At 42.8% G+C, this 27,315-nt stretch overlaps 1 protein-coding gene across 1 annotated transcript in view; it reads right to left on the bottom strand.

Moving 5' to 3' along the window:
* The window catches only part of atm (ATM serine/threonine kinase), a 54,401-nt gene that overhangs the window by 11,211 nt on the left and 15,875 nt on the right, over positions 1 to 27,315 (bottom strand). Inside the window, exons 19-52 of the mRNA XM_086164749.1 lie at positions 27,228 to 27,307; positions 26,259 to 26,414; positions 25,226 to 25,301; positions 24,846 to 24,976; positions 23,476 to 23,593; positions 23,198 to 23,374; positions 20,165 to 20,328; positions 19,826 to 20,069; positions 18,034 to 18,149; positions 17,804 to 17,930; positions 17,086 to 17,285; positions 15,245 to 15,419; positions 14,273 to 14,431; positions 12,138 to 12,270; positions 11,943 to 12,038; positions 11,685 to 11,856; positions 11,449 to 11,587; positions 10,646 to 10,822; positions 10,327 to 10,504; positions 10,108 to 10,213; positions 9,832 to 9,990; positions 9,571 to 9,679; positions 9,144 to 9,232; positions 8,944 to 9,046; positions 5,375 to 5,523; positions 5,188 to 5,292; positions 4,957 to 5,076; positions 4,624 to 4,858; positions 4,360 to 4,530; positions 3,789 to 3,908; positions 1,852 to 2,069; positions 966 to 1,179; positions 741 to 866; positions 450 to 581 (exon numbers count right to left, since the gene is read on the bottom strand). Of these exons, the coding sequence (XP_086020875.1) occupies positions 450 to 581; positions 741 to 866; positions 966 to 1,179; positions 1,852 to 2,069; positions 3,789 to 3,908; positions 4,360 to 4,530; positions 4,624 to 4,858; positions 4,957 to 5,076; positions 5,188 to 5,292; positions 5,375 to 5,523; positions 8,944 to 9,046; positions 9,144 to 9,232; positions 9,571 to 9,679; positions 9,832 to 9,990; positions 10,108 to 10,213; positions 10,327 to 10,504; positions 10,646 to 10,822; positions 11,449 to 11,587; positions 11,685 to 11,856; positions 11,943 to 12,038; positions 12,138 to 12,270; positions 14,273 to 14,431; positions 15,245 to 15,419; positions 17,086 to 17,285; positions 17,804 to 17,930; positions 18,034 to 18,149; positions 19,826 to 20,069; positions 20,165 to 20,328; positions 23,198 to 23,374; positions 23,476 to 23,593; positions 24,846 to 24,976; positions 25,226 to 25,301; positions 26,259 to 26,414; positions 27,228 to 27,307 (4,974 nt within the window). The remainder of the gene's footprint in view (positions 1 to 449; positions 582 to 740; positions 867 to 965; positions 1,180 to 1,851; positions 2,070 to 3,788; positions 3,909 to 4,359; positions 4,531 to 4,623; positions 4,859 to 4,956; positions 5,077 to 5,187; positions 5,293 to 5,374; positions 5,524 to 8,943; positions 9,047 to 9,143; positions 9,233 to 9,570; positions 9,680 to 9,831; positions 9,991 to 10,107; positions 10,214 to 10,326; positions 10,505 to 10,645; positions 10,823 to 11,448; positions 11,588 to 11,684; positions 11,857 to 11,942; positions 12,039 to 12,137; positions 12,271 to 14,272; positions 14,432 to 15,244; positions 15,420 to 17,085; positions 17,286 to 17,803; positions 17,931 to 18,033; positions 18,150 to 19,825; positions 20,070 to 20,164; positions 20,329 to 23,197; positions 23,375 to 23,475; positions 23,594 to 24,845; positions 24,977 to 25,225; positions 25,302 to 26,258; positions 26,415 to 27,227; positions 27,308 to 27,315) is intronic.

Below are 27,315 nucleotides of genomic sequence, written 5' to 3'. Positions count from 1 at the left end.
GTTACTCAATATTGACGAGAAATGTTTGGACTGTTGAGACTGACCTTTGACCCCTTGAAGAGAAAAACACTGTCACTTCGCAGTTTCACGCTATCACGGGAACTTTCTCCCAAAAGCAAATATGTTTGAAAACATTTTTTCTCTGAGATTGCCGTCCTGAGTTGACCTTTATCGGACCGAAAACCAAATCAGGCAATTGCTTAATCCTTAATCAAAGCAATAATTTTCAACCAAAGTTAAATGCACGAGTGACACCCTGCTTGAATTTGATACAGTAAAAAAAACTAGCTATGAAAAGACTCAAGTCACTGGTAAGCATGTTAAGGATTTTAACATTTACTTTCTCGCCCAACACAAGACAAGGTGACAGCATTCATGCTCAAATTCAGATGGTAAATACATGCTATTGTTTTGTGTGTGTGTTTGTGTGTGTGTGGGGGGGTGCCTACCAGGTCAAAAGGTGAAGACTGACTCTTTGAGAGCTGCACTTGGTTAATGTCCTGGTCTTTGTTGGCATTAACAAGAGCGAAAATGATAAACAGCGTGTGATGTGGGTGCTGGGTGGTGGTACGGCAAATCAGCTGTGCAGAGGACAAAAAAAAGAAACAAAAAAATAAGAGCGAAGTATCAACAGGAAGGTGAAGGTATTTTATTTCCCTTGACATTGTTCTGAAGCGAACTCCTAAAAAGTTATGTTTGAGGAACAGAATCATGACAGTACGAACGAAAAGGCTCATTACATCCTTGAGGATGTCGTGAAAGCCCACGTCTTCTCCGGTGCCGGACGCCATCTTGGTCCCCATGCGTGCGGCCAGCTGATACATGAGGGGCAGAAACTTATAAGAGGGGATCTTTGTCAGTCCTCCCTGAAACCAAGAGTTGGTGGACGAATGGTGAGAACACAATTGTCACAGGGACAGCGTCAGGTGGTGTAAGAGCGACTTCGGTCTCTCGCGTTTACGGACCTTCATCGTGTCGTTCACCGCCCTGATATCTGCATTTTCGAGCCAGAGCGATGCCAGGCGGAACACCCAAGTGTCATGCTCTTCACCTTCCTCCAGACAGTGGATGTAATTCTCGACGGCCTTGCACAGGAATCGCTGTCGGTCCGCCTGCAGGTTGGACAGCGCCTCCTTGTCCAGCTGCAGCTCCAGCTCTCTCCCTCTCAAAAATCTGTCTCTTGAGATTTGCGAAGGTATAACACAGTAAGTCTGTGTTCTACCTTTCAAAGATATCCAGTAATACCTTGACATACGAGTTTTAATTCCTTCCTAGACAGTGCGTGTAGCTCAGTTGACTCGTACACCAAATTAAATTTCCCCACTAAAATATAATGATTTTAGTGGATTATGAATCCCTTCCAACCCACCAGTTTTGTTACGTGTTTTGGAATAAGAAAAATGTACATTATAAATGACTCGCTACACACTTAATGCTACAATGTATCTAACTAGCACACTGTGCTATACTTTATCGCTAAACTTAATTTAGCAAAAGAGTGAGTGCCGGTTCACTTTTTGAAATAATGAAACCAACCATGCCTTACAGATGATGCTCTTAGTCACGGTACAACAACATCTCCATCTCTTCATGGAAAAGTTGACAAAATGCACGCCTCACCCATATTTTTCGATCATTTTCACTAAGCTACCTAGGCAACCTTAAAAAAACATTTCATCGACAGCTGTGGCCACGTTGGTGTCAAATGCTCATTCTGCTCACTCACAATTCAGATCCTTTGTTATATTATAAAGCAAAACCAAAACCAAAATAAAACTGAGTATCTCCTCAGTTTAACTTATCTTATGTAACGCAACAAGTAACTCATCATACAATATTACTGGTACTTACTTTTGGGAGACAACTTTACACTCCGTCATCAAGTCCACCTCTTCCTTCGCCTTCCTCAGCAGGGCCTGTTTGTTCTTGAACTCAGAAGAGTTCATGTATTTGTGGATGCTCTGGTACTGGGCGTCCGAAAACCGGGCCAGTGACAGGAAGGCCTCGGTCCGCTGACTCTGCAGCCTGCCGTCCACCATTTTCGAGTCACCCTCGATCACCCCCACCGCCTGAGAAAGGTTTGAAAGAGAAAATTCTTTAAAAAAAAAATGGACAAGCTGGATAGGATGAGGCTAAAGACGGTAGAATTCTGAATATCTTTTATTCAACCCTGAACCAGATACCAGGTTGCCATTTACATTCAAGACTTTGGCGCCTGATCAGCAACATTGAAAATCCTATAATGTAGAAAGTCAAATCCAAACTGAATATTACAGAATAAATAACGCGTTAAGAAAATTAACATTTCTTAACATATAAAATGCATTTTAATTTGCATGAGTTGTGCAATTTCCAGGGATACAGAATTCATTTGTTCTTAAAGCAAGTAGGAATTTGCGTATCCAAGGAGCACTTCGACCTTCCGGTGGCACCTCAACACTAGACATGTTGGAGCTAGCATGCCGGTCGGTAATGTTTATTTCGTACAAGCACAAAATTTTAATTTTGTACTAGCGCACAGGTTGCTAAGTTAACTGTGTAACCATCATGCTGGTTAAAAATGTTAACTATGTACTAGCAAACAGGTTGGTAATGATATCTCTGTAGTAGCACACAGGTCGACCTTCCGGTGGCACCTCAGTGCTAGACATGTTGGAGCTAGCATGCCGGTCGGTAATGTTTACTTCGTACAAGCCCAAAATTTTAATTTTGTACTAGCGCACAGGTTGCTAAGTTAACTGTGTAACCAGCACGCTGGTTAAAAATGTTAACTATGTACTAGCAAACAGGTTGGTAATGATATCTCTGTAGTAGCACACACGTCACCAATGTTAATTTTTGCATGAGCGCACAGGTTGCTATTGTTAACTTTGTACTCATAGACAGATTGGTGACTTTTTACTACTGCACAGGTAGGTAACGTTAACTGTAGTAGCAGGTAGTTTCTCTAATGTTAACTTTGTACAAGTGCGCAGGTTGCCAATGTTTACTTCATAGTAGCACACAGGTAGGAGATTAAAACTTTGTACTAGTATACAGGTAAATAATATAAACTCTGTACTAGCCCGCAGGTTAGCATTCCAGCATGCAGGTTGGGAATGTGAACTTTGTACCAGCATGCAGGGTGCTAATGTTAATTTTGTACAAGTGCGCAGGTCGGTAATGTAAAGTTTGTATGAGAGCGCAGGACACAAATGTTAACTTTGTACTTGAAAGCAGGTTGGTAATGTTGTATTTGGTATTGCTGAATGTCTCTGCGGGCAACAATAGCAGTGCTAATACGAGCTGGCAGGGTGTTACCATTCAGCCCCCTACCCTATGTCGGGGTTCGAATTCAAAAATTAAATATTCAAGTCCACATCAGCTAAACTGACTGATCCACTGGTAAATTGATCGCTGTGGACTATAGACAACCCCCTCTCCAGGGTAGAAGATCAGGGGGGGGATCAATCTAGCTGATGAGAGTTACCAACTGTCATGCAGAAAGACAATATTAGAACAAATCCAGCAGCTGAATCTGTGTATTTTCTGCACTCATCTTTTGAAGACGGATGGGAAAATAATCAAGACTTTGGAGTTTATGTTCATGCTCATTAATTCATTTATCGAACAAACTTAAATGTGTTTTTTTTTTTCCTGTCAGCGTTGAAATGCAATTAAAACGCGATTAATTAACTACAAAGCCTCTAATTGATTTGATTAATTTGAAACACGCGTCCGCAGAAACAGATATTACAGTGAAGGGAAACTTTAATTGACGATTTTGAACGGCAATCCCTTCTTCTTACTCTCTCCAGGTACTTTTCCAAGATGACTCCAGGGCTTTCGAGGCACGTCTCGGCCAGCCAGGTGCCATACAACCTCAGGCACTCAGTGAAGACAGGCGCCAACGCAGCATGAGAGAACAACTGATTGAGAGAAACAAGCGATTATGTTCTAATGTAGCCACACCAAAAGGCAAAATATCATTTTTCCAAACACAAAAGTTATCTCCTTCTAAAAGTTATTATTATTATGATTGCAGTAATTCTACCTCTTAGTTTAGTGTTAACATTTAGGGATGTCTTTCAATGCTAGGGGGGAGAAATCACAAAATGTTGTTAGAAATGCACATTTATTCTAATCTGTTACATATCATATTGCCATGTAAAAGTTTGAAATTTCCTAAAAAAAATTTAAAAACAAAACAAGATTGCAAATATGGTTCTTTGTTGTGCTATTTGCACAGATTGCACATCACATAGCATTTTGTATTTGTATAATTTTGCATTGATCATTGATAATGGAATTGCTATGTATTTACTACAGCTGTATTTATATGAACTGTTGTTTTAAACTGTTATGTTGTTACTTAATCACCTGTTCCTCAAGACTGAGTATCATCTCTCTAAGCAGGCCCAGGGCCAGATCCTGCTCTCCCTTTGCCCAGAACACCTGGGCCTCCTCCAGTTGCCATGATGGCACAGGCGACAACGCACAGAGCCCTTCGCCAACGTGCTGCTTAACTTGGAACAACACCCGTTCTGCCAGCTGGAAGCAATGAATGTAATGGTGACAATGGTAAGGGCTCGGTCAAAAATCAATAAATATATAAAATCCATATTACCTTGAAGGTGAAAGTACCTGTGTGTTCCCTGCTTTACGAGCCAGTTGGCAGAGCTCCATTAAGTGTTCGCTGAGTATAGATCTGAGGTACTGAGCGGTGTCAGCGTCTCCTACGCGGGATATGATGGTGTTCTGGGCAACAGAACGGACGGCCAGGATGGGCTCCACCAGAGCAAAATCGCTATCAGAGAGCAGCTGCGAGTTCTGCTGCCACTGTCTGCGAATGCTCACCAGGGCTGGATCTGAAATAGGTCTAAAAAAAACAAACAGAAGTGTTCAATTTAACCTCATAAATGTTTCGTGACTGTTCCCCATGTCCACCCCATCAACGATTTTGACTTCACACGTTACCTTTGAAAGAGCTGTTTAACGCTGTCCAGTTCTACGATGCTCTGCAGGTTCCTGAGGGCTGGATAGAGAGAGGACACGGCCTCGAGGCTGCCTCTGCACAGATCTTCCACTTCCGAGATTCTAGAGAAGGAGATGCGGATTATACTGGTAAGTGATTTTATCACAAAAGACCACATTTTACAACACAAGGGGGAGAAAACAACATTTCGTGAATTGATTAGTCCAATTTACCTTGCCCGTTTCAGAGTTTCATCAAAGTTGGACAACTCTTTGTCACGTAATGCTTGCAGGGCGCAAAACAGCGATTCGTGGAAACCAGGGTTAGATTTTGCACTCCTGGGAGAAAAGGAGCAATCGGTTTTTTTGCTATAAAGTAATAGCTTACGATACACCTTTCAACTCTCTCCACTTCCTTTACCTGTCAGAAAGGTCGCAGTCCCACTGCATGTTTCTCCACGCAGCTTGGAATCGAAGCTCTCGCAGCTCGGCTCCCCACTCCTCCCCTTCACTCTCCAGGCCCTTTAAGTAGGTGGCAAGAACGCTGCTCAGGCCGAAGCTCTGCATGCTCTGTTTGCAAGGACGCGTGAGAAAACGTATTAATATACTTGCATCTTCCAGCCGCTGGACGTGAGGTGAAAAGAACTCTCCATGTCTGACACATCATAGTCCGGTTACGTGATGCATGTGAGCTTCAAGTGAGCTGATGGCATCTAGCGAGTGAACCTGGGACACTGGGATTCACTGCTGAACCCTCTGGAGATGTCGTGGGCCAAGCAGCGAAACATCCATGAAGGAGGGCGCCCACTTGACAACCCGAAGCAAGCCATCGCTCACTTGAACCCCACAGACTCTCATCGGTGCCTTGGGTATGCTTTTATCGAGGGATATCAACACCTAGTCCTACACAACAGATCTGTCCTCTCGAGCGTTCTCTGTTTCTACCCCAACCGGTTGAGGCAGAAGGCTACCCGTATTGGGCTCAGAGCTGTTTCAGGTTCCTGCCGGGTAAAAGGGCAGAGTTTCCACACCACAAGTGCTCGCTGACAAGGGGGAAATGTTTTAAAGAGTGCGGTCCAAATCCGCTCTACATGGAAAGTGTTGTGTGACGACTCTATCAACTAGTAATCGACTGTTGGTTGATTATTGGTTTATTATCCTATTAATATGGCTGCATGACTCGCATCCAGATGCTCCTTTCCCATGGCTGCAGTCAGCTCCATTCAGTAGAGCTGTCGAACCCCCTGCTGCCAATCTTTATTTCCATTTTGAATATTAAAGCTGTTATTGCAGCTATTTCCTGCAACTATTTGTGCTACTGTTATTACTAGTATGAGACCTTTTGCTTGGCCCTCCAAACCCTCATAGCCCTATCTTCTCTCTCTCTCACTCTTTCTACCACCAACTGGTCGTGGCAGAAGGCCGTCGGCATTGAACTCCAATCAGTCCAAGGTTACTGCCAGGTAAAGGGCTGTTTTTCCCTCGTCACCGTCACTAAGTGCTTGGTCGCAGGGGAATGTTGGCTTTCTGCAAGTCATTTTAAAGAGGGCAATCCACTCCTGCTCTATGTTGCAATGTGCCATGAAAATAAGTCGGTCGTGATTTGGCTTGACTTGACAGTCTTTTTCCCTAAATTCTACTTGAGGTTACTGGCTAGAAGCTGCGCCTGTGCTTCTTCCCTACCATTGCTTACAAATTCTCTTCCTGTATGTCAACCGTCATCTTCTCCTTTTGGCTTTTCCCTGCAAGGGTCTCCACAGCGAATCAACCTTCTCCATCTAACCCTATTCTCTGTATCCTCCCCTCTCACACCGACTACCTTCATATCCTCTCTAACTACATCCATAAATCTTCCCTTTGGTTGTCCTCTACACCTCCTACCTGGCAGCTCCAATTCCAGCATCCATCTACCAATATATTCACTATCCCTCCTCTGTACATGACCCAACCATCTCAGTCTGGCTTCTCTGACTTTCTCACCCAAACATCTAACGCGCTGTTCCTCCGACAGACTCATTCCTGGACACTCCCAAAGAGAACCTTAGCATCTTCATCTCTGCCACCTCTAGCTCTGCTTCCTGTCTTCTCTTCATTGTAACTGTTTCTAGCCACTACAGCATCGCTGGTCTCACCACTGTCTTGTACACCTTTCCTTCCATTCTGGCTGATAGTCTTCTATCACATAATACCCATGACACTTTTCTCCACCCATTCCAACCTGCTTGAACCCGTCTCTTCACCTCTTTTCCACAATCTCCATCGCTCTGGACTGTTGACCTAAAGTACCGTATTTTCCGCACAATAAGGTGCACCTAAAAGCCTTTAATCTTCTCAAAAACTGACAGTGCGCCTTATAATCCAGTAAGCCTTATATATGGATCAATATTGAGCCACAAGAGGTCCCTCAACTACGGGAAGCAGCCGCCGACTCCATTTTCTCCCATAGAAAAAGTAGTGGGCAGTGCATGCTGGGATATATGACTGTGCGAGCCGTGCATTTCATTTCCATTCGTGTGTGTGTGTGTGTGTGTGTGTGTGTGTGTGTGTGTGTGTGTGTGTGTGTGTGTGTGTGTGTGTGTGTGTGTGTGTGTATGTGTGTGTGTGTGTGTGTGCGCCTGTCGTCGAAGTAACAGCGGTAAAAACGGTAAAGGGGAAGTCCAGTCCCACACCTTTCAAGAGACAGAGTTTATACTCATGGCGATCAGTCACGCAGTAGAACATGGGAGTAGAGCAGCAGTGAGAGAATTCAACATTAACGGATCAACGGTGCCAACGTGGAGGAAGTAATAAGATAACCTGCGCCAAGTAAAGACCAAACAGGGTTTCCGAGGGAACAAAGCGAGATGGCTACAGTTAAAGGACAAACTTGAAATGTGGGTTGTTGAACAGAGAGCAGCGAGTAGAAGTGTCACCACGGTCACTATTCGAATGAAGGCACCAGTGCTAGCACGCTTAACATCAATGAACTTAGAGGCGGTCCTTCTTGGTGCTTTTGTTTTATGAAACGCTTTGAAATGTGACAGATTGGGCTGGAAATACATTGTTTGAACGAAGGTGGCGCAAATACTGGTAAGAGCTACCAGTACGTACGGTACTGTATTGTGAATGCACTAACTTGTTTTGAGAGTGAACGGAGTTGTCTGAACATTGGTTAGTCTTCTATTAGTAAAGTTTAACTGACTTATCTGACTGTTTTGTTGACATTCCCTTTAGCGCATAACGCAACCCCAGCCACTACTGTAGCTTCTATTCTATGTGCCTTATAATGCGGTGCGCCTTATATATGAATTTTTTTTAAAATAGGACATTCATTGAAGGTGAGCCTTATAATCCGGGTCGCCTTATAGTGCGGAAAATACGGTACCTGAAATCCTCCAACTTCTTGATCTCCACTCCCTGTAGCCTCACCATTCCACCGAGTTCCTCTCATTCACACACATGTACTCTCATACTGTCTTGCTGCGACTAACCTTCATTCCTCTCCTTTCCAGAGAATACCTCCACCTCTCTAGATTTTCCTCAACCTGTTCTCTGCACTCACTACAGATCTCCATGTCATCTGTTAACATCAGGGTCCACGGAGGTTCCTGTCAAACCTCATCTGTAAGCCTGTCCATCACCACTGCAAACAAGAAGGGGCTCAGAGCTGATCCCTGTTGACGTCCCACCTCCACCTTGAACTTCTCTGTTACCCCTACAGCGCACCTCCCCACTTTCCCCCACTAGCATTATCTCTTATACTAGCTGTCTATCCTTGCATCTTTTAGGTCAACCATAATTACTCAAAATGGTTAGCTTGTTGCCGATGCTAATATTGGGAATGTATGGTGGCATATTAGAGCCACTGTCGATAGAGAAAATTTTGACCCTCTTTACTTAGTTATACCCATGCTTCATCAGAAAACAATTATTCTTGTATGAAAATAAAAACATAAGAATCAGAAAAAATATTGCAATCAGATCAATACCTAATATGAGTCTAAGACTCACCTCAATAATCCCCACTTGTCGAGTGATATCTGGCAGTGTAGAGTGAAGGTCATATGAAGCCAGAGCCCTCCCCCACAGAGCCTCATGCTCATAAGTTCGAATCCTAAGGACAGGTTGGACAGAAGAGATACTGTGATTTTGAAGCTGATTTTGGATGAAAAAAAAAAAAAAAACGTGATTCAGGAGGTTTCCCCAGGTACCTTGTTAGCGGGGTACTCATCCTCTCTCCCCCGCAGCCGTAAAGGCTATCGGGTTCTCCGATGCTCCGGTAGATCTCAATCAGCAGATCCTTTATGAAGCGGAATGGGTGAGGTGAAAATGAAAAAAATAAACCAAAAAAACTGTTGTATTCATGTAGAGTTTTGCATCGGATGACAAATATGTTCTGGAGTGTTTTTAAGAAATATTAGGTAATTTTTTTTCTCCTTTCTCTCTACGCAAACAAGTCATTTTAATGCCGATGCTGGAGGAACAGTGCCGAGATTCAGGGGGGAGGCATCGGGAGTCAGGATCGAGGACAGGGGTTTATTAAGAAGGCGGATTGTGACCGAATTGATCTGAGTCGACTGTAAAAGGATATCAAATTCTCGCGCAAAGCTGACGAAGAATTCGCATCGAGGGACTGACCTGCAGGCTGACAACGGTGTCTCTCACGCTCTTCTGAGTGAGAGCTGAGATGGCGCATCTCGGGCTGTTCTCCTCAAACCTCAAACTGCGTATCGCTTTGGATTTGCCGCTGCGGAAAGCAAAGCGAGACACATGAACGAATCAACCCTGGGGTAACTTTACGCCGACTTTGACTTTGTCGATGGAAGTGATCAGTCGCATCCCGACTTGACCGAGTTTAGACTTGAGAAAAAAAAAAGAAAAAACACACAAGGTACATACCTGCCGTTGTCCTCTGTGTCTGCCTTGATCTTGTCAACGTAGATCTCAGTGTACAGGAGAGCGGTGAAGTGGGCTGAGCATGACTGCGCGGCTTTGGCCACGTCCAGATAATTCAGCTCCAGCCAGAAATTGGAATGGCACACGGTGCTGTGGGAATTACTGAGAAAAAAAAAAAAACAAATAAATGTAAAGGAATCCGGGGAAAAAGCTAGAGACAAGAATGTTTCAAGACTTAAAAATTTCACAGCCTATTCGTTTGAATAGAAACGTACAGACCTTGTGCGTGTCAGCGGCCTCTGCTGGTGTCTCAGGTAGTCGACGACAGCAAGCATAGTTCGTAGGGAGGCCTTGTCGTACAAGCCTGGGCCGGCGGTGTCTGATTCTAACAGAGAGTAGAAACGCTTTTTGTCACGACGAGTTGCTTTCAGAATATATCACTTAATTGAGTCAGCTGGTGAAGAGGGAATCCACGCTTTACGTCTTATGAAGCCTAACCGGAATTGAGGCCGATGGGTGTCGTGGAACGACTGGAGGCCTCTGCGTTTCTAGAGCAGAAACCGAAAAAGTCCGTGATGTGGGAGGACAGCAGCTGTCTCCACGAGCCGTCCGAGTCTTCCAGCAGAATGGCGTGGATTATGAGCGGCAGCAACCTCTGGCAGCAGTCCAGTCGGACCTGCGGGCAAACAAGGATCAGAAAAATGCACGAGTTAGACTATTTGTAAAAAATGAAAGGAACGGTAATCCCTGTTACTTCATGTATCAACTGAACCAGACACAAAAAGTGGTTCAAGAGCAAGTAGCTCTTGGCACTCACCTGACACATCGGTCTAGACAGCAGGAGAGCCTCGTTCTTGACCCCGCCGCTGTCCAGCAGGGCTGTACACAGGGACTCCAGCCACGCCTTGTGGCCGCCCGCCTGGGGAATCCAAAACTCCTGGCTCCTGAGCTTCTCTGCCGCCTCCAAGCTCTCTGCCGCGTTAGCAGCTACCACCTGATCGACAGCAGGGAGTCCAAATTTACTTGACTGAGCCTCGGTGCAACTCCCGACAACTCTACTGAATATAGCTGACCGCGGCAACGCGAAAGGGGCATCGGGACATAAGTCGTGATGGCATATTAACGGAATAATCAACCAATAATCAACTAATACATGGCATGTAGAAATACAACAGAGTTGTAATTCTTACAATACTGTTGTAGTTCTACACGTAGAAACGGCTTGAACCTCACTATTTAATCATTTCCCCCCATGAGCATGGGCGTGGAAAGAGAGATAATGAATAAATAATTAATAATCCTTTATTAATCCCCTTGGGGAAATTCGTTCTTTGCGATTAACCCATCATGGATGAATCATGAGCAGTAGGCTGCCGTCCACCAGTGCCAGTGGAGCAGTTAGGGTGTTCAGTGTCTTGCTCGATAACACTTCGACATACTAGGAGGAGCCAGGAATCGAACGGTTCCAAAGTCGATTGCGTTACCTCTTGCCTCCAGGAAGTAAGATTAAAAGTTGGAGAACATGAGGTGTTGGATAAATGTTGAGGTGGTGATTTGTTCATATTGAGAAGATTTACTGAAAATGAAATCAAATTTGGGACACATGGGACACAAACACACCTTCTTTGCCTTCCTGAAGGGGTTGAGGTAGGCCAACATAGGATCTGTGTTGGTTTTGTGCTTCTCCCAAAAGTCTATTCCCGATGGACTGGCAAGGATGTTCTTGACACACTCCACTGCTGCTTGCCGCACGTCAACGCTGTCGGGGAGGATTAAAAAGGAAAACGGTGACGCAACTGCTGTGAAAGTCACACGGCACCGCCACCTCTGTTTTTTTTTTTTTTTCCCCCGATTACCGTGGCTGAGTGAGAGCGTTGTTCATGCAGTTGAGAGCGATGTACACGCTCTGTGACTCGGTGGATTTGAAGAGAGATGCCGCTTCCCTGTAGAGAGGGTCTCTGCCATGGAAAAGGGCGATGGTGGAGAAATCTAGAGGACCTAGTTGTCCAAGGCAATTGCCGACTGCCTCTGGCAAATGAGAAATATATTTGCAGTTACACAACACCGTGAAAAAAAAAAAGGGGCACTTTCAAAGAAATTGATCAACATCCTACCGAGGATGTCAGCTCTGGCGGAGTGGTTCGCCGCTAGCTTGCAGAGCTGTAGCAGGTTGAGGACCAGCTTCAGCAGGACGCTGTCAGATGGCTCATCTAAGGTGGGGGGGGTGGGTAGATGGTGCATATTGGAGAGGACTTGTTTAACATGCAAGGTCTTAACACGCAATGCTTGGCCCTGCATCGCCGACCTACCGTGACACTCTCTGAGCAGCTCTCTGATTTCCCCCTTGTTGTCATGCAGTTGTCTGGCCAACTGCTTGAGACCCTCAAGCCGGGCCAGGGGTAAGGAGTCGCAAGATACCACTGGCAGCATGTCGGATATCATCTGGAGTGGAAGGACAAACCGGTTATTACTCGACGGCACAATAGATAGATGGGAAATTAGTATTATATATAGATACTTTAAGAAGATTTAAGAATCAGAATCTCCAAGAAAGTACTACGTCATTCATTATCTGTACCACTTATACTACACTTGGGGGGGGGGGGGGGGTCTATCCTGGCTGTCGATTGCAGGGCCACATTCTTCAAAACAGAAAAACTGTCTCCAAACAGTGGAGGGAGCCTTAGACACAGCCTTTTGGTTACATTGTTCTCCAATGGCTCCTCTATAGTTGGATGCATCAACGACAACGATGAGGAGGTGTACAAAGGTCGGACTGAGAGTTTTGTTGAGTGGAGCAACCAGAACCACCTTCAAGTCAACATCACTAAGTCCGAGGAGGTGGTGATGGACTTCAGGAAGAACCAGAGGAGACCCATAACAATCACCACTAGGGGTGAAGAGGTGGAGATGGTGGACTCATACAAGTATCTTGGGGTCCACATTAACGATAAACTGGACTTGACACATAACATAGATGTCCTCTGCAAGAAAAGTCAGAGCAGAATATTCTTCCTTAGGATACTAAGGCCCTTCTGTATCTGTAGAGGGCTCCTCAATACCTTCTACCAGTCTATAGTAGCCAGCGCGCTCTTCTTCGTGTGCAAGATTGGCGAGGTCAACAAGCTTAAAAAGTTGGTGAGGAAAGTCCACTCAGTGGTGGAACTAAACTTGTACAGTCCTGAAATGGTAGTTGAGGGGAGGATGAGGGACACACTTCCAGCTATCCTGGACAATCCTTCTCACCCCTTGCCCAGTGAGCTGTAGCTGATGGGGAGCTCATTGGGATCATCCCAATCCCAGTGCAGAAGCGAACCCTTCAGACGCTACTTTGTGTCCACGACTATCAGACTGTACAACAGCAGTTTGGACAGCACACAACTGTACCACTGGCGACTGCCTGCAACACTCACTCACTCACTCACTCACGTCACTTAACGCCTGTCCTCGCGTAACACTTCATCTATGTTTATCTAATTCATCGATTCATATTTGTTGTTATTGTTTAATGTCTTTTATTGTCTGTCCTCTGCTGTATTTACAGTACCCTATCAATCAATCAAGTATCAACTTATCTTATATAACATACAGTGCTGTATTGGGATCAATTCCAAGCTTACACAGAGTGGGACTATCTGCACCCTTCAAACCACCCGGAAAGATCCAACGCCAGAATCAGACCCCGGTATCTACCATTTGATCCTCAGTCCATGTGACCCAACAGGTTTCTCTCCTTTGCTTCGCAATCTGAGAATTTGGTGACACCTTTTTCAAATTTTAATCCAGACATGTCCCAACAAGGTATACCCTTGTTGCCACCTAATGACACCCCCATTATTGTGGGAACGGGACTTGAATTTCCTCAGTACCATCCGGTTCAGAGGTTTCTTCAGTTCTTCAGAACTTTTTCAGAACCGAGTAAGACCCTGAATGAGGCATGAAACGTCTTCAAGTAAAGAAATTCAAGAAGACTCTCGGATGAGAGGTGAACTGTCATTAAATCAAGTCCAGTTGCTAGGAGAAGAAGATTTTTACAAGAGCTGACCATGACCTGGATAACTGAGAACCTCCACAGACATAGAGACATACAACCATTTGCTTCCTAATTTACGTGTCTGGTGGGCAATTTAGGGTTTCCAATGAACCTACTGACTGATTTTGGCGCTGTGGGAGGGGGGAAAAAATGGAGAACCCAGGGGATTCCTATGCAGACATGGCGAGAACATGCAAACTCCACATAGAAAGCCCCCCCCCCCCCTCGCTCCCTCCTTCTTTGTCGGAATCAAACTGGGAACCTTCTCCCTTTGAGAATGAAGCGCTAGCCACTGTGCTATGTTAAACCCCGATTTAGTCCTAATGATATCCACCAAAAACCCAGTGTTGTTTTTTTTTTTTTTACATTTTGCTTCGAATAGCACAAACTATCCAACGAGTCTCATCTCACCTGTCTCAAAGTGATGGTTTGCCCGTTGTACTTGAGTGCGTGCTGCACGGCTCGGAGCTCCTCAAACGGCGGGAGGGTGGGGAACGGCTCCAGCTTGCAGATGGCACCTTTTAGTTTCTGCTTATTTTCTATCACTAGAAGCCGCAGCAGACTGAGTGCCTTGACGAGTCAGAAGGAGGCGAAATGAAAAAAAAAACGTAAAAGAGTGGAAAACAGAGTTCGCACAGAGAAAAGGATGAACACAAAAACTGTAATAAGTCTGCCTCATTTTCATTTTTCAGTTAATCATCTAACACTTCGAATTAATATTAAGGAATTTACTTACTCATTGCCAAAGAATGATTGCAGTATTAAAGAAAACATTATTGATTATTTTATCCCTCTTGGGCAAAACTAATGATGAAATATACATGATGATAAATATACTGCTCAAAAAAATAAAGGGAACACTTGAACAACACAATGTAACTCCAAGTCAATCACACTTCTGTGAAATCATAGTGTCCACTCAGGAAGCAACACAGATTCATTTTGACTTGTTTTAAGGACATCACATCAAAGTTGGATCAGCCTGGAGTTTGTTTTTACACTTTAATTTTGAGTGTGATTCCTAATCCAGACCTCCATGGGTTGATACAATTGATTTCCATTGATCATTTTTGTGTGATTTTGTTGTCAGCACATTCAACTGTGTAAAGAGCAAAGTATTTCATAAGAATATTTCATTCATTTAGATCTAGGATGTGTTTTTTTAAGTGTTCCCTTTATTTTTTTGAGCAATGTATGATTGACCTTTATCACAAAGTGGAAGGTAATGGAAAAAAACAATCTGATCTGGGTCACATAAAAGTCCGGCGCTGCTCGCAAACGGACATTTATTCTTAGAAGAGCAATTTTTGCATTTGTATTTTTGAGCCCGACCCACTGTGGATTTCGATCTTGAGTCTTGTGAAAATACGCCGGGTCTCTTACCTGCTGTGAGATGGCTGGTGGGCTGGTCGCCAGGGCCGTGAGCGTCCCAACGATCACGTGGAGATGGCAGTGCAACGGGTCATTGACGAACTGCAGTGCAGCCCGACACACGGAGGTCAACAGGTCGCAGCACAGCGACAGGCTTCTGTTCGAGACCTCATCGCGCTGAGCCGACCTGCAATTGAGTAGATGACCGACTTTGTTGAGGAAGAATAGGCTTTGCCATGTTCAGAACCTGTACATCAGTGGTCCCCGAACTACAGCCCGGGGGGCCGAATACGGCCGGCCTCCTCATTTTGCCCGGCCCCTGAACAATACCAGAGATGCATTATGATTTTTGTTTTTCATTCTGGCCATGTAATCCTGACTTGTACATGCATAGAACATAACATTCTATTCCGCCCTTCTGCAATCCGTGCATTATCTGAAACCCCTCCCTAAAAAAATAAATCCTGGACACACCACTGTCAAATAACATAGAATAATGGCGAAAAGAGAGAAAAATAGATTCAGAATGCAGTGTTTGGGTATTTTCACGACTATAAGGCGCACATAAAAGTCTGAGATTTTCTTCCTATAATATAGTGCGCCCTCTGTGTAAGGGGGACGTAGTAGAGAACACCATGAGAACGTTAAAGGGGGAAGTGTGGGCGTTGATTGAATTAAAATAACAGGTATGTGTGTCATGCAGAACATCGTTGTTTTAACAAAAACATGGCTGACAAACACGTCCAGCCCAGCCACATCACCAACATGGACAAGGTGCCGCTCACTTTCAACATCCCGGTGAGTCACAATGTGGAGAAGAAGGGGACCAGCATGGCAGCGATATGCACAACGGGGTGCGAAAAGTCTTCTTGGAGACTGAAGTTTCACTAAGAGTGGAAGGCAGCGCCGGGCGAGTTACGCCACCATTTGCGAATGGATTGTAGATGCTTGGGCTAACGTGTCTGCTGGCACTGTTGTTCGAGCTTTCGCAAAACCCGGAATCATTTCCGACGAGCCGCACGGCACGGAAAGGGACTCTGACAGTGTAGAAAGTGAACCTGGCATGTTTGATTGAGATTTAACGCAGCTGTTCAAATCAGAAACAGAGGATGACGACTTCGATGGGTTTGATTGATGACGATTACCGGTAAAAAAATACATGTGATTACCCAACTCAGTTTTGGTCCCTCTCTATTTTTAAATACGCAAACTTGTATGCTTGTGTGTGTGTTGTTGTTGTTGTAAGACGGACGTAGTAGAGGACACTATGAGAACGTTAAAGGGGGAAGTGTGGGCATGGCTTGTATATAAAACCCGCGCCCTATAATCAGGTGCGCCTTATGTGTGTGTTAAATACAGTAATGCCACACATAACTGAGACTGCACCTTTTAGTGCGGTGCGCCTTATGGTCATGAAAATACAGTAAGTGTTAGTATCAGTTCGGTTTCATAGCCTGCTTGCTCTCTGGTTTTCACAGTGAATTTGATATGAGATCTTCAAACAGTTGTGTCTACGAGAGAGTTAATGTGCCTTGGTCTATTTTTCTGTGAAAAACTTGAAAAGGGTTATTTGGTTATTATTTATTTCATAAATAGTGTATTTATTTCATTAATAATGTTATTTTTTTTTTCCTGTCAAGATCCCAGAAAGGGTTAATTTTTGGTTATGTGTGGCTTTCTGGAAAACAATAAATGTTTACGTTTAGACACCTCTGCGATCGTCATTCTTTTTGTTACAAACTAGCTCGGCCCCCCGTCAGAAAAGGAAGAAGTTATTTTGCCCTCGCAGTAAAAAGATTGGGGAACCTCTGTTGTACATATTTAAAGTCCCCTGAGTATTTATATGCACTGACCTGCTGTTGATGTGGTGGATGAGTGTGTAGATTATGTCCCTCAGGACAAAAGCCCAGGCTCCTCCGAGGCCATCTCCCACCTCTCTGAGGAGCAGGCCAACAAAGAGGTGGTACATCATGAGGATCCGGTGGCGCTCGTAACAGTTAGTCGTCTCTGCTTCCCTTTCACACACTGCCAGAAGAATCCTCTGAATAGATACCTGAAAAGGTGGGAATTCACAGCAAGGGGACTGATGATGAGAATGTTATACAGGAATAAATAACCAAAAAAACAAAATAAAATTAAAAAGTGAATTGGATTAAAGAGCTCAAACTCTAAAATGTAAATGTATCAGTAATAATCATACATTTAAAAAAAATGTATGTATTGAATTAATTACTAGACACATAAATGACAGAAAAAAGAAAATAACTTTACATTTGTATCTTAATTTCAGGTTCAATTACAACGCCCTGATATTTTTATCTTTCGATAAATACTAATAACGTATTAAAAAAAAAACCAACAAAGCAAATATTGTCTAATATTAATCTGATTTCCCATTTTCTGGCATTGTGTTCATGACATTTAAGGGGTATCAAATTCATTTGATTTCGCTGGTGGGAATGGAAAGCACATTTTTTAAATTAATTTTCTTAATGTACTATGATGAATGATGGATTAATTTACTGGGAGATATTTTTTGATGAAAATTAGGAGGAAAAAAAAGTAACTCACTGGATTCTTGGACAGAATTGCCACCAGTGACTTGTGATTGGCACTGCGACATTTGCTAAGGTAGTCCAGCGTCGCTATAATGACGTTGGAGCTGAAGTATGGTGGATTTGGTATGGGGTCCAGCTCTCTGTGAAGAGTCCAAAAATATTGTCATCATGAAAAAAAGGATGTGATACGGTGACAAATCTGTAAACAAAATCAATCAATCATAAAAAATATGAATAAAATACCCTGTAAATTGTTTCAGGTCTCCTTTGTCTTTCTCAGCTCCATTTCCTTCATACAGAGTCATCAGTAGTTCTACGACTATGTCTGCCAGATTGCTGTGGATCAGGCTGTCAATTTGCTGCAGAAACAATGTGGAGATTGTTTGCAACGGTCATATATGAATGACAGTATGTCACAAGTCAAGTCGGAATACACTTTCCAAGCTTTTTTTAAAATCTTTTACAGAAACCCAACATTCCCCTGTGAGCAAGTGCTTGGTGACAGTGGTGAGAAAAAAAAAACTTGGATTGTTTGTCTGCATTGAACAAAAGCTCAGGTCAAAGTAGAATACCTCACATCAACAAATCATAGTCTCCATCATATACATATATACCTAGTACATATATATATATATATATATATGTGTGTGTGTTTTTATACTGTATATGCACACATATATATGTGTATCTATGTATCTATATTAGTTGGGTATTGAAGCACTACCCCACTAATTGCACTTAGCCCCCAATCCCCGAAAAAAAAAAAAAAAAAAAAGAAATTAATGTATGTATGTATGTATATGGTTTTGAGATGGCTATTTGGTAGAGTGCTCACATCTGACTTCCGAATTCTGGTGCTTCGGATCTTCGGTGATTGAATTACACTTTTGTAAGTCACTTTGGATAAAAGCGTCTGCCAAATGACTGTAATGTGATGTAATAAAAACACATATATGTATATATACACATATATATGTATCTAATAATATATATGTATGTGTGTGTGTATATATGTGTATTTATGTCTATCTCGAAAGATAGAGACTGAGAGATGATAGAGACAGAGGGGGCAATGATGGTTGGGGAGCAACAGGCACAAAAGATATACTAAGAATTACAATTATAGCGCTTACATTTACAGGGTAAAAGCTGACATGATACAATAATAGCTTCAATATTCATAAAAGAAATAACAAAAGTTGGATGTCTGGGAAGACATCTGCAGCTGTCGATCAAGACATGGCCCCAGCGAAAATGCAAAATGAGATAGCACAAGGACTCGGGAGAAGAGCATGGGACACAAATGCAGAAAGAGTATGATTTAGTCTTGCCATCCATGCCACTATCAGTGTGCAGGTATGCTGGAAGCTAACAGCTAAAAGCATTTCGAATTTTCCTATGTCATCGTCATAGAAACAGCAGTTGTGTCCTCACCCTGGCATGGAAATGTGGATTTTGCGGATTGTTAACGCGAAAGGTTCAAGATGTCGGACCACTGAATTTGCATGAAAACCTGATCATTTTATTTTATTTATTTTTTAAATTTCCATCTGAAATGTTAAAATCCAGCAGATGTCAAGTCTTGAGACATCAAATGCATCGAATCCCCAAATGCTAAATTATTGTCTGGCGCTGGTTGGTTTTCGTACAGTGACATTAGCAATTCCACAATGCATATGTACCCCACAGTGAGTAAGTTTTAAGATATTTTATTTATACATGTATATACTGCATAATTTTCATCCACTTAAAAACATCGCTATCCAAAGAAGTTTCAGAAGTCTAGATTTGCTTTGGCTCTACAATTTTTTTTGGACATTTATCACATTGTCACTCATGGCTTTTATTCTTATTGTTCCTTTTAAATCTGTCTTTTGTGCAAATGTATAGTATGTGCGGTGTCCCTGAGTGTCGAGTAAAGCGCCTTAAATAAAATCTATTATTATTAGTACAAAAATTCTCAAATTGACAACAACTGGGTGATAAGAAACGGCTCCTCTCTTGCCCAGATGTAGTGCCGAAGTTGTGTTTTTACCTGTTTCCCCAAACAACTGGTGTCTTTGAGCAGGTTGTAGACCCTGTGGGCCTTCTCCCTCTGTTGCGCGACCTGCGTGTCCTGCCCGGGCAAAGCGAAGTACGGCAGGATGTTGACCATGATCTTGGGGAAGCAGTCGGCCAGTAGGTCTTTCCAGTCCCTCTCCAGGTGCCTGCTGATGGACTTCACTTGCTCGAAGTCCTCCCGGTAGACCAGGTGGGGGATCAGCACCGGGTAAGAGGAACTAGAAAACGGCAACAGGAACTTACATCCAATCTTGAGCTACTAAAATATCTGTAAAATTGCATGTCATTTCCAAAATCTCCAAATCTTCCTCACCTGTAGAAATCTTTGACTGTTTTGTGGTCGAGGAGCATGTAAGGGAAAGATCCGAGGGTATAGCGGTTGTCCGCCTGCCACTCGGCCACGAGGTAGTGCAGGTGGGAGCTGATGCACGCTTTCACGCTCTTGTAGCCGAGCTGTCTGGATACACTGGAGAGTGTCTGCGATGTAAAACAGAAATATCAGCATTTATATGAGACATATCTTATACACATTGAAAATTAAATTTAATTTTGTGGGTTCACCCTGGACCGGTCACAAGCCATCATCTTATCATATAAGATAAGACTTTATTGATCCCACAATGGGGAGAGTCAATTGCCCCAGCATTAAAAATAGTGCAAATAGTAATAGTAGAAAAAAAAAAATAAAGACAAAGAAAATGTAAAATATGAGAGCAAAATACATGTATAGATATAGAGGCATACAACCAATCACTCTCTGGGCAAATTGGGGTCTTTAACTGTCCTACAAAGTTTTTTTTTTAAGAGAGGAAACCAGAGAACCCATAAGAAACCCACGCTGACAAGGGGGAAAACCTGCAATCCCCTGTTGGAATCGAACCACAATCGTGTTGTGGTTTTGTAATTGTTATGATTGGGAAAATACGAGAAAAATGGGTTAAAATCATGTAAAATGCATTTCAGGATTCATCCATATGTCTGAGTCAGCAAAGTCAAAGTACCGCATTTTTCAAACTATACATCGCACTTTTTTTCATGGTTTGGCTAGCGCTTTGACATACTCATACTCAGGTTCAATTTATATATTAAAATATATAATTTCATAAGTTCGTTATTTTCACCCTGACAGCCGTGACAGTGCTCTCTAGTCTTGTGTGCCAGTAAGTGCTACTCCTGTGCCACTGAAAATTTTTATATTTATACATCATATTATATAGACAACTGAGAAAGACTGAACACAGATGCCCCCAAAAGGGGCATAAATCATACTACGCAGATTACAAGCTGCAAGTAGTGAAAAATGGTAATTTAGCAGCAGAAAGAGAGTTTTGAGAGGGAGAAAACTCTGAGAAACTTGGGATGGCAAAAAGCGGAGGATACTCTAATCTAACTCTACGACCTAATTTGATGTCAAGGGGGCCAGTAAAATTATTACCTACAAGTAACACCAAGTCGAAATTTTTCCTTTGTTTTAAAGGAGGTAAACAGGTAAATCATATAAATCTTTATATGTAATGTAACTGTTCCTCTAAAAAAATACATGACGAATTAATAATAAAAATGAATATTAAAAAAGAATGAATAAAATTAAACCCTAAAAATATTGTTGAGTTGAAGGAGAAAATATTGTCAATGTGGGAAAATTTAGCACAAGAATTTATGAGAAAATTGATTGGTAGCATGTATAAGAGGGGGTATAATGTTTACAGGGCTAATGGTGGTTATTCTGGTTATTAAATCAATCTTTTTAATTTTTTTTTGTTTTGTGATTTTTATAGAAATAAGAAAAGGTTGTTTTAAAGATGTCACTGGTGTTTTTTTTTCGTTTAAAAATCATTTGTTTTTCAAATTTTGAAGCAAAAAATACATTGCAAAGTTACTTTTTCATTTTTTCCTTGCCTGTTTTTCTTTTAAACCCACTGTATGAAACCCCCAGAAGGGGAAACGAAAAAACATGCTGGCCGCACTAACAAAAAGATTTGACTTCAGGCAGGGGGCCACAAAATATTGTCCCCTTCTCTAAGTGCAATGAAGAAAACAATAAAAGTTAATTGCGGGGTAAAAGCTAGATTGCCACGGGCAGAGGAACAGGTTCACAAATGGGTGCTTGAACAAGAGGCTTGTCAACAGTTATGTCTCCACGGCCAGATAGAGGCCAAGGCGATGAATACAAATTCACAGCAGGACCTTCTTGGTGTTACCGCTTCATGCAACACAATTCACTTCCGGCGCTGTCTTGGGCAGCTGCCTGCCAGAGTTTCTCCTCACCTTAGTGTCTCTTTTTCATAAATTTTCTACTTTTTTTTTTTCTATTTACTTCTTCTTGCTTTAGTAACAATTTAGTTAAGACTTTGCCAAAACAAGAGATGTTGCTCCATTCGCTATTTCTTGTTTTCGCGGTGCTTGGAGCACTTTTTTCGAGACGGATCCCGGTCCTGGCGGAGCAGCGCAACTGCTCCATTGTTTACACCTGGGATCAGCTGATGGAGCTGAGATGCAGTGGCGGGATGGGAGAGAGGCAAGAAATCCCTTTTTTTTTTTTGTAACTCTGGCACAACAATTTCCTTCGGGATAACTAAGTTGTTCTTATTCTTATTCTTAATTGTCCCTCTATCAGAGCACAGTCCTAAAAACAGCCATGCAGAAGAGGAAGTGTCGCGCCATCTACCTCCAGAGTTGGCAGAATTGCTCAGAAATAACAAAGAGGATGAAGAATTCAATGGATTTAGTGATTTGGAGTGAGATCGAAAGTTTGGTAAATTTATGCTGTGTTGTTTATGCTATAGTTACCTGAATAAGTGTTAATATGGTACGTTAACATACCAGACACCTATTCAGCCTGTTATTCTCTAGTCTATTGGTATTACTATTGGTATATGGTACCATAACAACCCTGCAGGACTGTTTTGAATGCGCTGAGACAGAGAAGACTAAGTAGAGCCATTGTTACTTAATTGTTATGATTTTTCAAATAAAGATAAGGTTTAACCAGCGAATTGTCATCATTGAGAAGATCCAGTGGGATACTATGCTTTAACTTGCCTTTCAAGGTGAAATGTCTGTTCTTGGTCTCTGGATTTATAAAATAAATCTCCCCCCAAAACGTAACTTAAAGTCCAGTGCGACTTATATGTTTCTTCATTTTGCATTTTTTGGCTGGTGCAACTTATACTCCGGAGCGACTCATAGTCTAGAAAATACGGTAAACATTCTCAACAAACATGGCTCAACAAATATGAGAATTGTTTCTCAAAATGCTCATCATGTTTCAGTGATAAATTTTCTCGGAAATGCACTTTGCATAACGGCCACAGTTACGCCTCTCGCAAGTGGGTGAAACTGTTACCTTTTTAATGAGCTGCTCCTCTATATTGTTCTCCTTGTAGGACTGGAAGAGGGCAAAAAGGGACTGTTTCTCACAGACTGGACTACAGCACATCACAACAGACAAACTCTTCAACAGGGTGGCCTTGCGATTGAGCATCTCATCCAGCTCGTCCTCCGGCGGCGGTCTTTCCTGAGTCTGACAGTAGAGTTGTAGGAAACAATACATAACACTCAAGTCAGGGAGACACTGAATGTCTGTGCAGATATAAAAGACAAATATTCATGGTATCATTTTACCAGGTGTGCCATTTCCTCCTGAGCTTTCAGGTATACGTTCTCAAAAGCGTCCTGTTGGTGTTTCAGGGGCAGCATCTCCCTTCGGTCCGGATGCTCAGGCCTCATTTCAACAAATAATCTTGATACAAAACAAAGAGAAATAAAACAGAAAATGAAAATGTGACATAACCTTTCTGCTTGGGATGACAACACACGAGGTAATCCCAAAAACAAACTTCGACTGGGTTCTGTTATCTATACAAGACATCATGGGAAATGGGAAAAACAGAATTATTTTGGGAGGTCCCATTCTGCAGGCGCTGCTAGGGAGGACCTTTGAGGATGAGCAACCTTGTATCTATGCAAACCTAACATTAGATATGTTTCCTGTCACCGTTGGGCTCCATCATGGCCGCATTCCGTCACCAAGGAACTCTGAAAGCTTTAGCATACCGAGGCATATTGGACAATTCCATTCTCCAAACTTTGCGGGGACAGTTTGGAGCTTCCTTTTCCAACATGACTGTGCACCAGCTCACAAAGCAAGGTCCATAAAGACATGGATGACAGAGTCTGGTGTGGATCAACTTGACTGGCCTGCACAGAGTCCTGACCTCAACACAAGAGAACACCTTTGGGATGAATTAGAGCGGAGACTGAGACCCAGGCCTTGTCGTGCAACATCAGTGTGTGACCTCACAAATGCGCCTCTGGAAGAATGGTCAAAAACTCCCATAAACACACTCTTGAACCTTGTGGACAGTCTTGCCAGAAGGGATGAAGCTGTTCTAGCTGCAAAGGGTGGACCGACATCATATCGAGGCCTATGGATTAGGACTGGGATGTTCATGTGCAAGTCAAGGCAGGTGAGCAAATACTTTTGGCCATATAGTGTTTGTTTATGTATACATACATATACACATTTACACACATATATGTATAAAGTATTTATATATATTTAGATACATAAATACACATATAAATACCCCCACACACATATTTACATAATTAGATACATATATATGTGTATATATACATATATGTGGTTTTATATACTTAAAGATACACACATATATATGTGGGTATATATAAAAACTCACATGCGCGCCCACACACACACACACACACACACACACACACAGACACACAGGCACACACACCCACACGCACATACCTATATGTACCGGGTATATACGTGTATGATGGGGACTATGATTTGTTGACGTGAGGTATTCTACTTTGACCTGAGCTTTTGTTCAATGCGGACAAACAATCCGAGTGAAAAGCCAAAGAGATCAAGCGGATCGCGAAGAAACTTCCGACTCGTTTCTGATCACGACTGAACTCTATGCCATTGATTGCTGACAGACCGACTCTCGGCTGAAACCTACCTCTCCAACGAAATGGCTGCAAGCATGCGGACCTGGTGATGGGCATCCGCGAGCTGAGATGGAAGGATGCTGAACACTGGAATGCTTTCTGCTTTGAGACTTAGCACTGCCCACCTGCAACATGGGTCGGCCTGACACAGAGAAGAAACCAGAAAATGCAAAGATTTTGCGGTTTGGCATTTTGTGTTGGAAATAGACGGGACCGTCCTTCACCTATGTGTTTAGTGATCACTGAACACCTTCTTTTCTTAAACTTTATTAGCAGATAATGGTTATCAGCAGGCCCCGATAAAAAAAAATGTTGGCTTACCTAAAAAAAATATAATATGCAGTTGACACCTCTGAGTTTTGGTAAATTTCACAACACAAGTAGAGCCTACCTCCAGCAGGGCTACCAGGCAATGCACGAAGGCAGCTCGAACAGTCGCTACACATTTTCCCGTTTGGCTCAAGACGCTGAAACACAGGAGAGGGGTTGTCAGGACTTTGAACGATATTCCTGCATATGAATTCTGATATCAATAAATCGTTAATCAAACTATTTTTAATGTCTTTCTGGGTGGAGTTTGCATGTCCAACATATCTAAACGCACGCGGGAGGTTCATAGGAGACCCTATACCATAGGTGACAAACTCTGGCCCGTGGGCCAAATTTGGCACACACTATAATTATATTTGGCCCGCAAAGCCAAACCAAATGATTATTAGAGCTGGCCCGCCGGTATAGTCTACAGTGCATGTATCGCTAATTCTACAAATCCCAGAATTTTCTGCTGGTGTTTTGGCATGAAAATCACAACAGGACCCATAAACGCCCTCTCCTCTGTGTACAGTAATCATAGTGACCTCATTTTAATACTGGCACCCTGCTACTTAGGCAGAAAACAGGATTTTGCATGTGTGCAATATTAAGTTATATATTGTATAATATTAAGGTATGCTTGTTCCATATTTAGTTTTTGAGCAAAACTTGTTTGGGTCCATATGAAAAGGTTCATTGTTATATCTAGAGGAAGATTATTTTCAATAAATATCAATGTTGGCCCGCAACTTTGTCCCAGTTTTGAATTTTGGCCCACTGCGTATTTGAGTTTGACACCCCTGCCCTATATTGTGTATGACTGAGGGAATGAACGGTCCACGATACATGGACTGTGACCGATGGCATATCCCGCATCTCACACAGCAACAGCAGGAATTGCCTGCTGTCGCACCGCGACCCTGAGTGCAGGATACACGTTGTGGACAATGAATAATGAGGGTAGCTGATCTAATTTCAACACTTAATACCGGCCACTAACAGGCCATAATGCACTGTAAACAAAATCTAAAAAAAGGGAAGGGGATTTGTTCTCAATGTCTGACCCGAATAGAATTTTTTTTTTTTTTTTTACTTCTTCAAAATAAACTGACCAAAAACCGGAGACCACTTGAAGCAGGGACCCATGCACATGTTTCATTTCATGTGATGTGTGGCTGGTTCTCCCCAGGCTCCTGATAGATGGCAATAAACCCTGCAGCACAGCCTGGCAGATCTCTTGGTCTTGGCGGTGCAGAGAGCACACTTTCCTGTATAGAAGAACCCCCCCCCATAAAAAATAATAACAATTTAAATATTTTGGTCTGAAGAAGTAAGATAAAACAAAATAATTATTTAAACATTATATGCAGCATGCGTTATATTTAACCACTGGAAGCAGAGAACCAAAAGATGGAGGATTTCAGGTACTTGGGGTCAACAGCCCGGAGCAGCAGAGAGTGTGGAAGAGAGGTGAAAAGACGGGCTCAAGCAGGTTAGAAAGGGTGGGGATAAGTGTCAGGGGTACTATGTGATAGAGGACTATCCGCCAGAATGATAGGTAAGGCGTATAAGACAGTGGTGAGACCAGCGATGCTGTGTAGCCCAGAAGCAGTAACAATGTCAGAAAGACAGGAGGCAGAGCCAGAGGTTACAGAGATGAAGAAGCTAAAATTGTCTTTGGGAGTGACCAGGATGGATAGGATCAGGAATGAGTCTATCAGAGGAAAAGCACATGTTAGATGTTTTCGAGAGAAGGTCATAGAAGCCAGAATGAGATGGTTCGGTCATGTACAGAGGAGGGATAGTGAATATACTGGTAGACGGATGCTGGAATTGGAGCTGCCAGGCAGGAAGTCTCGAGGAAGACCAAAGAGAAGATTTATGGACGTAGTGAGAGAGGATATGAAGGTAGCTGGTGTGAGAAAGGAGGATACAGAGAATAGGGTTAGATGGAGAAAGTTGATTCGCTGTGGCGACCCCTGAAGGGAAAAAACCCGAAAGGAGAAGAAGAAAAAGTGTTATATTTAACTACAATAACAACATAGAAACATTTTATTGGAGAAGCACAAGGGTTTCCTTACGCTAAAGGACGAAGAAGGGAATCAAATTCCAGCGGGGTGAGCGAGTCCTCAGCTGGAAGCTTCTTCAGCAGAACAAGATACTGCGAAA

Source organism: Fistularia commersonii, chromosome 18 (assembly GCF_037954325.1).
Source record: "Fistularia commersonii isolate RoL2024-O1a breed Wild chromosome 18, RoL_Fcom_v1.0, whole genome shotgun sequence".
In the NCBI taxonomy this organism is placed as follows: domain Eukaryota; kingdom Metazoa; phylum Chordata; class Actinopteri; order Syngnathiformes; family Fistulariidae; genus Fistularia; species Fistularia commersonii.
Note: the sequence above shows the minus strand (reverse complement) of the source record. Positions and strands in the feature narration are given on the sequence as shown.